Here is a 14,870-nt window from a genome sequence, read left to right as displayed (position 1 = left end):
GTTTCTCTCTCCCTATCTGCAACAAGCGCTACAGATCTCTCTCTGCTCTATCTCTCTTTCTTTCTTTACTGTTAATTTTTGGGATGGCTAGTTACAACTTGCAAGTGAAGGAGAGCATCGATAGCAACAAAGGTAAAGGTTTAACGTGTGCAGGTGATATTTTGCTTTATTTGAAGGGATGACTCATAAATAATTAAGTATCCTGCATTCGTACGGGTCGACCCGAGTTAACCTGGGTCGACCCATAAAACCCAGAACCCGGTCTCTTGCCCGGGTTAATTTTCGGGTTGGGTTTCATAACTATGCTACTTACAAATAATCAGTTGAGATTTTTAAACTTTCACCAAATTCTACAAAAACATAAATTAAAATGTTAGATTAAACATATGTAAATAAACAATATTATAAAATAACTAAATTTAAATTTGTAAGAGAAATTACCTCACTCAATCATCTCAGAATTTTCAATATAATCCATGAAGAAAATTTTTTGCATACACCTAGATGACTCCACATGTTACTAATCTCATTAAGTATAGTATGACATGCATAGTCTTTTCCACAATACTTACATGCAGCCCTATGAGTTTTAGCATTACCATCTAGTTTTTTAAAGTGATCCTAAATTTGGGATGTTTTTCTTTTATTACATCTAGAAGGTGGATTACCTTATTTAGTGTTGTTGTTTGTGCTGGAGGTAGTAACTAGAACTGGAATAGGCAAAGAATTTGGTTTTGAACTTGAAGGATTTGACTCATTCGATGTAGGATTTTCCCTATTATCCATCTGAAAATTAAGAAAACAACAACATGAATCAACATCTGACTACAATTGAGAATCAAGCAGAAGTTGAGCATCATGTTAGGTTCATATAATTGCAAAAAGGCATCTATCACCTCTTTATTCTAAAAAACCTGCATACTGGAAATTACACATACAATGAACCTGAAAGTCTGTAATAGACCAATTTCAATTGCAAAAAGTCTGTAATGGACCAATTTCTATTCTAAAAATGAAGGAAAGAGCAAGCAAAACCCTGAAAGTTCGTGGCATTTACACATGCTGATCCAACACATTTACTGTGCATGTCACATAGATCATAACATCACATTTATAATTTTATCAAAGTAAAGCTACTTAGCAGAAAGATGTAAAATATTCACTGCTTGCAGGTTACTGGGAAGCGAGAGCATTGATAAACAGGGAAAGACCCCATTAAAGATCTCCACAATTTGCTTACATAAATTGTTGAAAAGTGATTTTGCCATCAATTTCAGTGCTCTTGCATTTGTTATGACCTCCACACATGATTCCAAATAAACCAGCTACTTCGAAAATAAAGTCATCAGATCAAACAACTATCACACTAAGAAAGATCCAAAAATGTCCACATCACTGACCCATCCATTCCTTTTCTTGAAGGAAAAAAAACACAAGCAAACCCCCCTATTTTGCTCTCTTCTGGAATCTGACAACTCTAGATTTGGAGCAGAGCAGTTCCAAGGCCTTTAATGCACTAAAATTACTGCTTAACAATGTTTACACAACTGGTAAATCCCAGTTATGAGCAAGGATTATTACTGTAAAAGAAAGAAGACACCATTGATGCTAAAATACTAAACATACATCAGCCAAGAACAAAGAAGACTACCTTGAATCACCAAAATATAATTAAAATTTAAAGAATTCTTAATTTTAATAAAATAAAATGAAGTCATGAACATACTACCAGCAGTCCAGAATTAATACAACAGAAAATAGATTGGTATCAACACAAATCAACATAGATTAGAGATCAACACAAATCAACAAAAATGTTACAAGATGTAAAAACAGTAAAAACTTTGAAAGATAACTCGATATCAATAGTCAACACAAATCAACAGAAATCAACACAAAGCAATCAATAACTCGATATCAACACAAATCAACAGAAAGAAGAGAGAGCCGGGGAAAGCGGGCAAACCTGAAGAAAGATGCAAAAACCCTAGCTGCAAGAGGATAGAAAAAGAAGCAGATGTCAGAGATCTCTAATGGAACAAATGTTACAAGTAAAACTTACAAGCACACGAAGGCCAGAATTAACACATGGATAAACAGTAAACTTTACCTCTTTGACTCTTTCTGTTGTAGGTGAAGAGAGACGCCAAGGGGTTTTGTTCGGGTTTTTTTTTACTGCAAGTATACTAGATGGATACGAAGATCTGGGTTATTTGCTTATTGATCAGTTAGAGAAGAAACAGATACGGGGGCAAGAGGCAAAAAAGATGAAAATTGAAGGGGAAAGGAAGAAGGATCTGGTGTGAGCGGCAGGTGCAAAAGTAAATTTAGGTTTAGGTTTACACTTTACTATACCATTTGCATTTAGTATTTATACTAGGTCGTTTCTAGCTTTATTTTTATGGGTAGCTGATTCGGTTCACCGGTTTTGGTGGTGAAACCGAAACCGAACCGAACTTGAAAGATTTTTTGTTTTAGTAATCAGTTTAATCGGTTTTTCATCTCGGTTCGGTTTTCTCGGTTAATTTTTCATCAGTTTTCTCGGTTTTTTCTGTTATTCAGTTTTTTTGAACACCCCTAGGTTAAATAATGTTATTGTGTTAAAACCAAATATGCAAATACTAATTCGTACCAATCATTTTGATAATGACTAATGAGCCATATGAAAAAAAAAAAACCCAAATTACCTCATCAACAAGGCCTTTGGGTTTTTTGTGTGTTTGGTATTATGGTGCAAGTTACGTTTTAATCTGAATTTTTTTTATGAAAATGCATCGATATGATTTTTTTCAGTTTTATTTATTTTTGACTTCAGCACATCAAAATTGTTGTTATATATTTTAAGGATCCATATAAATATACAAAAAATCATAAAAGGGAAAAAAAGCAAAAAAAATCAGAAAAAGGAAATAAAATTTTTATAAAAAGTTGAAAAAATTTTAAAAAAATATATCAATGGAGAGAACATAAAGAACACCCAGAAGATTACTAAAAATTGGTCAGGGAAGATCAAAATATACAAAGTTGAAAAAACTAACAATCCAAAATGAACTGGTGAAAGCCCCTTGAATTAGAAAATTGAATTTGGGAAGGAAAATTTAAAATTGAATGTTTAAGGACTCAATTTTATTTTTTCAGGGTTTAATTCAATTTATTAAAGGCTTAATTACAAGAAAATTGATTTTTAAATTCAATTTAAGCTTTAATTGAAAGAATTTGAAGTTTGAGGGTTGAATTGCAATTTTGAAAAGCTAAATTTATCAAATCAAGAGCTTAATTGCACAAATATTGAAGTTTGATAGGCAATAAAAGACTTGATTTAAGAAATTCAAAACAAGAGACCAAACCAAAAAAAATGTGTGGCTTCAGGGACTGAAATCAGCAAAATTTGAGATTTTTCATGTGTTCACACCTTAAACCTTCTGAGTTGGTTCTTATCAAGGGATGAACATCTTTCCCTCAAGATCAGAAGGCTAAAAACAACTCTTTTGTTTCCAAGTTAGCAAAACCACCAAAATCTTCAAAAATCAAGTTTGTTGCAAAACCATCAAGGTACAAAGTTTCTAGCTATTAAAATTTACCTAAAACCCTCCCATTTGGATAAAAGGTTCAAACATTGATCAATCGTGATCAAAACTTAATTAAAGTCCTAGCTTGAAACCTTATAAATGCCCCCTGAAAAATCAAAGCAAAGAGGAGAAAAAAGAGGAAGAATGGGTAGGAAAATCTTGATAAGAAAGATTAATGTGAAGGTTCAAGAGCCTAGCATAAGGATTTCTTAAGCTTTGAGTATGGTAAAGATAAACGTTTCAAAAGAAACGCATAAAGGGGCGGCAACAATTAGTGAGCTTTAAAGGTATAAACTTTCTTTAACCTAGTAAATGATGTCTATGAGATACACATCTAGCATGTTTTACATGTTTAAAAATGTTTATGAACTTTTTTTTGGTGTTATAATGTCTTTAGTTTTGATTTTGATAAATGCACAAAATGTTATTTTTTTCGTTTAATCTTGTTTGAGGTTGTTTGTTAATATTGTTGGATGTTTTAGAAGATGTTTGGATGTTTAGATTTGATGAAATATAGTAGTTTTTGAATTTGCCAAAAGTGGTAGTGTGTGTTTAATGTCTTTTTCTAGGTTGTTAATGCATACTCTTGGTTCCTGAGTTTGCTTTGAGTCCCAAGTGTTTAAAGGGCCAGTTTCATATTGAAATTTAATGCATTTGTTGGTTGTCAATAGGGCTGTAATTTTGGTGTTAGGAACTTCATGCATAATCTTGAGAAGATGGTGTTTTGTTTTTTACTTGTTTTGATCCAATCATATGTAACAATGATAATATGGTTTGTGTGAATAAAAAAAGCATGGTTTTAGGGCTTGGTATGCATGTTTTTGGGTTGGCAGCTTGTTCTGTATTTTCAAGGTTTTATAGGTAGTGTTCTTGAGAAGAACATTGCCTTAACTCTATGATTTGGACCAATTTTGATCCGATTCTTTGCACTAACAACTTCATGAGGTTTGGTTAATCAATAATCAAGGTTTACTTTAAATAAATAATTGTTTTTTTCTAAGTTTTAATCATAGGGTTTTGTTTTTGCACCGAAACCTATTTTAATTAAATTATGATTATTAATAGATAATTGTTGATGTTTGATGCTTGATTATGGTTCGAGGATTGATTTTCAACATGTCTATGTTTTTGTTTTATTAATATTTGGTCTAGGTTTTGATTGATGTTTATTGAGGATGTTCTTCGTGTTCTTGAGTTTTTTTGGGTTTTGATATATTTTTGACAAAAAATTTCATGCATTTGTATTTTTTGCAAGTTTGATCTGTTTTGGGTTTTGATTTTGGTTTGTTTTTCTAATCAAACTAGTGGTTTTTTATTCGGTTTATTGTCGAACCAAAAAATTCAAATCAATCTAATGGGGTCAAATTTGAGTCAAATGTGCAAGGCCTTGTTTTTTTCAACCTTTTTTATAAAGGAATTTTCAGCTTAAGGGTGTGTTTAGCAAACACGTCCTTAGACCTATTTTGACAGTTTTATTTAACAAAAAAAGATTTTTGCCAAACAAAGCTTTAAAAAATTAAAAATATATTTTTTAAAATATAATAAATAAAAAGTTTCCTTGCATGTGGCCAAAAATCCAAAAACAATATTGGAGCATGTCTTAAAATTAAGAAAAACCTCATAAAAAAGTTTTTTTGCATGTTTAAAAATACAAAGTATTGCATTGATTTTACAACCAGTTTATAGAATTTCAAAAGATTTTGGCTTATATTTTAAAAATATCAAAAACTTATTTTTGGCAAAGAAATATATTATTAACTTTTAATATAAGGATAAAAACCTACAAAATGATTAATATCCAAAATATTATTATGAATGATAATTTATTATTCACTTTTAATATAAGGATAGAAACCTTGTATAAAGATTGATATCTAAAATATGATTAGGAGTAATACAACTCATTCACTTCTAATATAAAAATAAAAACTGAAGTTTATCTGAAATATTATTTGGAATAACACAATACCTAAAAATTCCAAGTTTTTCTTGAAAGAAGTCAATGATAATTGGAGATTTTTCACCTTATATCTCATGGTACAAGAATCATAAACATACGAAAATACCAAAGAAAAAAGAGAAAAAATGACAATCATTTAATCACTTTGGATTTCTAACTATGGTTCATTTGGAGTGAATAAACTGTGAATACACTTGGTTTCTTTAGAGATCTTTCAGATCAAGTTCTTGACCTATAAAATCAAGATGTGTTCATCGTAGCAACTCCATCATGGACACACTAATAGAAATAGAAACACCAACAGACCATAGCAATCACAAACAAAGAAAAACAATGCAGTTTATTTCAGATGAGACATACTAAGAGTTATAATACCTTCTCTTTATGCAACCATTCACTTGCCTAGAATCTTAGAGTTCCTAATAATTATAATACTAGGTGACGACTCTTTGTCCAACCAACAACCTCTTAACCTTTCTGAAAAGGGTCGCGGGACGTCGCGCTCTTGTAAAAGGTACGATAAAAATCATCAAAAAATATTAAAAAAACATTAATGTGATATTTTTCAATAATAACACACTTTTAAAAAGTGTCTAAAAACAAAAATTATTACACTTCCAAACTAGTTCAAAATTGTTAAGAAGGGCAAAAGGTCAAAACATTATTTCAATCTTTAGTGTATTGTGTCTTAATTAGTTCATAGTATTTTACTAATCTCTTTTAGGTTTTTGTTAATAATAATGGTGAAATACTCATAATTATCTTTAAGATATTATTATTTATAAAAATAAAATGAGCATATTAGGTACCTTTTGTTTTATGTTTTTTAATGTGTTGCCCTAAAAAAATTATTTGTATATATAGCTATTCAACAAAAAATTATGAAACTAATAATTATTTTATAAAAACTGATATTCATAGATGATATGAAAAGTTAATATCAATTGATGATTTAAAAAAAAAAGCAAGGGCACATGAATTAAAAACATTGTAATCATACAAAATCAAAGAGTTATTGAAAGTTTTTAATTAAAAAAATGAAATCAAATGTTCTTTTATTTACATTACACTTGTAAGCTCTAAATCCCTAGTGTCTCTATCAATTTCTCTCTTTCATTTTGATTTTAGCTAATATCAAAATATATAGTTGTTTTATCATTGATATCATGTTATATTTAGTTAAGATTTGAGGAGGGGAGAAGAACTGTAAATACAAACCACACTAATTAATAAAAAGAATACAAGTATTTCAATTTTGAAATCGAAACCACCCTCTTTCCTTTTTCCTGATAAAATCATTGTCTCCCCCCTCCCTCTCTTCCAACAAAATCCAATCATAGCACCACCTTTCTCCCTCTCTCTCATGAACCACCCTCCTCACTTTCTCTTATGGCTCTATTTAATTCTCGAATTTTTTTTGGTATAATTAAACCTTTTTCAATCCAAATTAACATTTAATTGTATTTTTTTTAGAAAAAATTAAATTAAAATATAAAAGACTGAAATGAAAAAAACAGGTAAAACAGATGGTATCTTTTAAATTGGTTAGCAAAGTTTATTTTAGTCCTCCATCTTTTTTTGCTATTAGGTAACTAGTTCCTCTATTTTTAAAAAATTCAATTTTGGTATCAAACTTCATTTTTTTTTTAAGTTCTCTTTTTTTTTTATGGAGGAGAGAGAGGGGTTGGCAAATTTCAGTGTTAAGAAGAAAATTGTCGTTGGCGATGATTTAAGACACAAAACCGTTTATTTTTGTGTCAAATGGTGCCATGTGATGAGGGGAATTAAGATTAGGTGTTGTTTTTTCCTTGAAAACGCCTACAAAAACATATTTGAGCTCGAAAAGATTTTTAGTTTTGAGTTGTTTTCAGTTTTGGGGCTGTTTTTTGCATTTTTGAAGACCATTGATTGGTTTAACAAGGTTCCTGTAGTGTTTTCTAAGTGTCTTGGATAAAAAAAAAAAGGGGTTGAAAATGAGTTTTTTGGTAAAAAACAGCAACCCTGTTTTTCCAGCCAACTAGTTTCTAGATTCTGGGGAGCTTCAAATTACGCGTTGTTTTTTTTAAAAAAACAATTAGGGTGAACGAGATCCACCCCATTAACTTAAGAAAAAAAATTTAAAGGCCCCATGTGGGCACTTTCTTGTTGGCCAGGCTCTTGGCCTAGCTTACATAGTCCAACAGTGCCTGACCTTATTTTTTTTAATTTTAATTTTTTTATTAATAACTTTTTATATCTTTTTTAAAATAATTTTAAAATTTATGTTTTAATTAATAGTCATTCTTTGTGATTGTTTTTGGTTATTTAGCTTTTTTTTTAAATAGCGATTATGTTTTTAAGAGGTTAGTATGATTTATCTATATTTGTTTATATTTTTTATATGGATTAAATTTTTATTTTATTATAATGTTTTTAATATGTCCAACCTTGTATAATATTGTTTTTCCTTTTATTTTATTCAAAAAACAATTATATGTGTATTGATTTCTATTACAAATTGATTTTAATAAACAAATTCATTAAATACAATCAGGTAAATGACCAATGTTATGATATTAAATATTTTGATCTACGTCTCTCAATTTTTTGAATTATATTTTTATTTATTGCTAATATTTTTTTTCCATTTATTTACATAATAGTTCGTGATTTATTTAATTCGATGCATGCATAAGTTTTTTATTTACATCTTTTATTTTTTTTATGTAAAAAAACATGTTAAAAAAATCTACAGGTTCATTTTTTTATTGTGTATTGGTGTTTTCAATTTGATTCTTATTTTTATGATTTCTTATATTTTTCCTTAAACTTTTTGTAAACTTTTTATTGTATTTAGTTTCATCCTTCAATTCAACTTGATAGTGTATTGTTTTTTATTTTCCATTTATGCCCTCATTCTTTTGGTTTTTTTTTTCTTTTGTTAATGTTTTGTTCTTTTCAATTTAAATCTCAAAGTGAAAATTTGGTGTTGCCCTTTAATTTATTTTTATTTTAAAAAATATTCTTTTAACTGCTATTTTTATTTTGAATTTTTTTGTTTATATTTTTTTCAATTTCATCCTTCAACATTTCATTTTCTAGAGATTGAGTTTCATGATTTTTTTCATATATAGTGCTTCTGATATGATGACTTAAGTCACAAGTTTGAAAAGTTAATAGGGGTTGACATCTTTTTTTGTTTTATTTTCTTTTCCGATATCATCGTTCGACATTTTAAGAAAAAATAGCTTTGTGATATTTTTCAATTTCTTTTTCTATATAATTATTCCAATCTTATGACCTAAGACACGAGTTTTTCAAGTTAATCCGGATTAGTTCGCCCTTTGATGTCCATATTAAATGTCAATCTTGTTGTCTTAGGCTAGCTCACACCAGTTTTTTTTTAATATTTTTTATCTTATTTCATCCTTTCATGTTTAATTAACTAAAAATTAAATAACATCATCTTTCACACACACACACACACAACTAAAAAAAAAAAAAAACATCATTGACATGCATTTCAACACAAAAAGTTATTTAAAAAGCAACCGCACTACCACACTACCAAACATATTTAGAGGGTGCTCGGCAGTGTGGTAGCGGTTGTTTTTCAAATAATTTTTTGTGTCGAAATATATGCTAATGATGTTTTTTTATTTTTAAAAAATTATTTTTGACATCAGCACATCAAAACGATCCAAAATGTACAAACCATATTAAATTTTAATAAAAAAAATATTAAATTTTTTAGGAACGCGGTTTGCACTGCGTTCCCAAACATGTACTTGTAACCTTCAGAAACATAGTATTGTCAAGCTTTTGCCTCAAGGAAACAAAGTGAATTCCAAAAAGAATTTCATAGATTAAAAATGATTAATCTAAATCAATATAATATATTACTATTATAATATTTTTTTATAAAAATATATTATTCAACATGTCAGCATTTAAATATTTTTTAAAAAAATTGGCCCGTATGCATCAAGTTTTTTGCTTCCTCACATCACTTTTTTTTAGATTGACAAAAATGATTAGCCTGCAATGTGGCACAGGTAAAGGAACTAGTTATATATTATTTTCTATCCAGCACACTACAACATTCAAATTGTGGCATAACTTTTCCAAAAGTCCCTCAATAAATTTATCAAAACCCGATACTAGTAGTTATTATTGCACCTAACTGGGCCAAAAGAAAGGGAGTGAAGAACATGGGCTGAAGAGATGGCACAACTTCTAAGCTTCGTCATGATCTTTTTCATCAACTGAGTGATCATAAGACCGATATTGAAAATCCTCATCTTGACTCTGCATAGTAGTGCCGAAAACAAATGATTTTGTCCCCATTGTTGTGAAAGGCATCAGACCAAAAGCTCGAGCTGTTTTGATCTCCCTTGCAACCTTTCTCTGGGCTTTGGCACTTATGCCAGTCTACAAAATAAAGATGATGAAGTAAGGCAGGATTCCACATTTTTATCATAGATTCAATGAACAGCAAAAACTTGAATTGACACTCAATGCTACCTGTCTCCTCTTAATAATAATTCCAGCATCTGTTATGAAGTTTGCAAGGAATCTAACATTCTGCTCAGAGAAAAAAAAATGATGAATTTAGGTATGTGCCCAAAAATGTAGAGATTGCAAGGATAATAGTGACTCGAATTAATATTTAACAATTATGTTCCAGCAAATGAAGTTGAAGATATAATCAACAATAAAAATGTAGAGATTGCAAGGGATAGCCCTGACTTGAATTAATATTTAGCAATTATTTTCCAACAAATGAAGTAGAATCAAGAATAAAACAATTACAATTTGATTTAGTTCAGGAGAGCAGCAGGAGAAAATTGCAACCATCAGTCACAACAGGAACAAACCAATGGGCAAAAACCACTAATTTTGCAAGCAACTAAGAATAATGCCAAACAGTACATCGTTTCAAGGACCCAAGGGAATGAAGTTGCATGTTACCAGCAGCCACTTGGGCGGTGGTTATCACTAGTGCTAGTTCGAACTTCAAGTGACTTGACTGACTCATACTTCACAATGGCAATTGTAACACCTATTAGTGGCATCTACAATTATACTATACTTAATATTATATCTTGGGAGCATAAATGACAGACATTGTGTGATAAGCTCACCCGAAAATCAGCTTTACTCAGAACTTCCGCAGTAGTTACACAAAATTCATCCCGTCTTTCTCTACGTGCAAATGGCTTCGTGAGATCCAAATCCTGCACATGGCCCATAAGGTCTTAGACAAGGCAACCATGGAGACAAAGGCATAAAGAGTACAAAGTCATAGCACCAGCAATAGCGATAGTCAAGCTCTGAAAGAAGATGCCAATTGAAACAATCATCAAAGTCAAATGCAGATAGAATACTGCAACAAGGCACATTATTTCTTTCCCATTAACAACCCATGTCACAACTTCAAACTGATCATCATTGTGTTCCCCCTGGAGAGTTCTAAGTACAACTTGTCATTTAACATCAAACTGTGATTTTTTACCTGTATGAATAATTTAGCACCATAATACAATATCTTACGTCAACTATTTCCCATAAAGACAACAGAAAATTTGCACATCAGATAGTAATAGAAACTGGTTGCTAAAAATGATTCACAGAACTTACTAAAATTAGAAAAGGACATTGAGGGAACATCAAACAAGGATTTATTTATTTTTAAGTAGAGCACAAAACCAACATATCAATGCCACTTAAGAAACCAGAGCAAGATGCACCCCAGGAATACCCTTCAAGGTAGCAAACTGTATGAACCAAGTACACAGCAACAATACCAGATCAAATTACAACATTCTAAGTATAGATTCAATGGCTGCGCAACTGCATACCTTAATGTCATAAGTATCTCCATCTTCAAAGTGTGCATCTGGCCTATACTCATCTATATCATCAATATCAACATCTATATATCCAGCTGCTTCCTGTAACTTTTCATCCATTCCATCTTTTAATGTGTTAAAACTCGAATCTAAATCATCAGAACTATTTCGTTCATTCAGCCTTGAACCAGGTCCATTGCGCGCCTTTGCCAGTCTATCAAGCTTTTGGAAAAAGGATTCTGAATGTGAATTACCCCCATCAATGCCACCAAATATTCGTTGCTCAAAGCCATCAGCAGACTCAAAAGAATTGGAGCTTTGATTGTCTCCAATCCAATTATCTAATCAAATGCCAAAGATAAAAAACAATACAATGAAGTTCAGATATGGTTCCACCACATTTGGCCCAGATGAAACAAAAAATATATATATAAAATGACAATAATATGAAGATTGTACTAAGGAACTCTAAATAATAACATAACCAATTGTCAACCATCATACAATCACTAAATAAAATGCTACATATTTTTAACTTAAGCTATTTGAAAACCGTCTAAGGTTCTTTTTTTTAAAAAAAAAATCCCCAATCATCCAAAACAGCATTTCACAAGAACAAAAAAATACAGAGAGAGAGAGAGAGAGAATTGGCATCCCTTTCGGTCTATTTACAAGAAGTAAAGTTAAAGGAGGTTCGATTAAAAAAGTTACATCTAAAAGAGTATCTGAAAGACGGATTCAGTACCTGAAGGAGCATTTGTAGAGAGGGATTTGATAAGATGAGGAGCCTGAAATCGCCCGCTACTCAAGAATCCATCCCTAATGCAACGCAACGAAACCTGAGCTATCATTCTCATCTCTGCAAATAAACAATCTTATCTTTTATCATTCATTCATTGTAAAAAATCTATAAACCCATTTTCTTTTGATTCAATAACGGATGGAAAAGCACCTTAGAATTTTGAGAAGAAGCCGGGTCGGGCGGTGCTTGAGAGTGGTGGTGTGCGTGTCTGAGATTGGAGAGGGAAGCGTCCAGTGGAGAGTTGATGCAGTCTGTGGCCGTGGGTGTGGTGTTTTAGGGTTCGCATGATAATTTGGAACTAGTGTTGTTTTTAAAATATTTTTGTATTAAAATATATTAAAAATATTTTTTTATTTTTAAAAATTATTTTTAATATTAATATATTAACATAATTTAACCAAATAAAGAAATAAATTTGAAAAAATAAATCAAATTTTAAAACAGATTCTCTAATAGCTTTTTGGATCTATCATGGTTTGTCATTTATTCATCTTTAGTCGGATAAAATGAGTGGAATACAACTTATAATGTAACTCAAAATATTACAAAGATAAAGTTACACTCCAGCCTCTTTTCTTCACAAAAGAACAAAACTAATGGGCTATAAACACACCATACCTTCAAAAAAAAAAGTTCATCATTTTCATTGTCTATTATATATATATATATATATATATATAGAGAGAGAGAGAGAGAGAGAGAGAATATTTCTCTATAATATTATTGTATTATATCTCTCGAAAAATATACTTATTTAAGAATCACCTCCACCAAAGGGGATCTATTGCAAGTACTAGTCACAAGCCGCCTTGACCTACCAAACATCAAATATAAGTTATCAACCACCTTGGTTAGAGAGAATGGATGAAATTGCTAAAACCAATTGATTAATTAATTATCCAGCTCGGTAGCCTCATTCCTAGGCTACTTGGATTTTTAGGACTTCATCAATAGCGTTGTTCATGAGAAACTGATAAAAAAAGCCATCGATTTCTTTTCTAAAGCTTGTTTTTGACATTTACAAGTCATTTCATGGCACACAACCAATGCCCACCTGGGTTAGGACGCGAGACAAGTCTCTCGTTGTCGTGGAAACTCCTACCCAACAAAAGCTTTAACAACTCACTAGTCAGGTGCAACTCCTCACCCAGGTTGTGTCGATAACCTAAAGGGAAAATCAGACCTTGCCACCCTAACAAGTTTTAACACCCTCAACAACACACAATGTTTTAACACCATGACTATCAGTTGTACCAGGAGTTCGTAGATGATCACACTATCTAGAGATGACCATGAAGAATAAAATTCATAGTAGTTTCTCAAAGGATCACTCACACTATTACGACACCTATGCAAAAAGAAAATACTTTGAATAAACTTTCGTTAGTTATCATAGGACGAACACTAGTCACTATAATCGTCGTTCTACACCTATTATGTTCAGGCTCCCAAGAGCCCAACAAAAAAGAACTAAGAGACAATCTATGCATAAGTATATTCAGGAGAATGTCTATATCTATCATTGGTGAAGATGTTCTTCTTTGTCCAAATGCATATTGAATACTCAACTCCCTAAGGACTATATTCCTATCGAAATTAGTTTGGACAACTATGATTGATTGACCAACCCAATGGAGAATGTACAAAATATGCGCAATAACTTAGAGCTGGTCATCCAATATCATGACTCGATATGCAAGATACTCTCTACAGCCTTTAGAGGGTCTATGCTTGCCTGATATAACTTGGAACCAAATTCTATTAAAGGGTTTAGTAATCTCTACACCAAGCTAATGACACATTTTAGCACTAACATACATGCTAAGAAAAACTCCACATAACCTTTTAGTGTTGCCCAATAAAATGATGAGTCTACACGAGCATACTTGAGAAGATGTAATGATAAGATGCTTAAGGAGGAAGAATTGATTGAGCTAGTGACTTAAAAAGCCTTAATAAAAGGAGTAAGGGAACATGTCATATGGAGAAAACTTTATGTCTTACTAGATAAAAGCTTGTGCAAAGTGAAACAATTCATAAAAAATCACATATGAGTTGAAGATGTCAAATTACTATGAAATTGACCTCCTTGATTTTACAAGGACAACCAATTTGACTTGGAGCATAAAGTTGCTTTAAATAGGTTTTTAGTTTTTTTTATTTTCTTGCAAAACTAATTATATCAATATCCAATCATTATTGTTTGGAAATGTTATTTTGAAATTGTGTGGTGGTACTTGGAGCACATAGTTGATAAACCTATATTAAAATTGTGTCATCATATTTAAGAACATCTTAGTTTCATTTCTATGTACATGACAATTATTTAACAAGATATGATAGTGTAAAAAAAAAAAGACAACATTAGATATTTGAAATTCTTTTTTTTCTTTGTATTTCATAGCAATTTGCTTTGATATTTGAGACTAAATTCCTCTCCTAAGCATTTCAAAGATACACTTTTAACATTGGTCCAATATATTTTAAAATTTTCTTTTAAATGCTACCCAAAAATATTTTCAATTCCTAAAATAATAAAACATCATCACCTAGAAAGGTCTTTATTGGAAAAACCCTTCATTTGAACCCACCACCTATAGAGTGGAGGAGAGTTAAAAGAGAAAAAAAAGAAGGAAAGGAATTAAAAAAAGGAGGAGGAGGAGATAATCATACTCATTACTAAATAGTAAGTTTAAGAGATAAATTAT

The 14,870-nt window shown here is 30.9% G+C and overlaps 1 protein-coding gene across 2 annotated transcripts; it reads right to left on the bottom strand.

The window, feature by feature from the left end:
- Positions 1–9,542: 9,542 nt before the first annotated feature.
- Positions 9,543–12,459, bottom strand: LOC133688523 (uncharacterized). Of its 2 annotated transcripts, none has more exons than XM_062108021.1 (6): positions 12,313–12,459; positions 12,106–12,234; positions 11,370–11,701; positions 10,653–10,745; positions 10,033–10,092; positions 9,543–9,939 (listed from the first exon to the last, which is right to left on the bottom strand). In XM_062108021.1, exons 2-6 carry the CDS (start codon positions 12,215–12,217, stop codon positions 9,745–9,747), a joined length of 792 nt encoding a protein of 263 aa, XP_061964005.1. In that variant the 5' UTR covers positions 12,218–12,234; positions 12,313–12,459; the 3' UTR covers positions 9,543–9,744. The 2 variants fall into 2 exon arrangements, with proteins under 2 accessions (XP_061964005.1, XP_061964004.1); XM_062108020.1 differs by having other exon boundaries at positions 12,106–12,219.
- Positions 12,460–14,870: the final 2,411 nt, after the last annotated feature.

This window comes from Populus nigra, chromosome 3 (assembly GCF_951802175.1).
Source record: "Populus nigra chromosome 3, ddPopNigr1.1, whole genome shotgun sequence".
NCBI lineage: Eukaryota > Viridiplantae > Streptophyta > Magnoliopsida > Malpighiales > Salicaceae > Populus > Populus nigra.
Note: the sequence above shows the minus strand (reverse complement) of the source record. Positions and strands in the feature narration are given on the sequence as shown.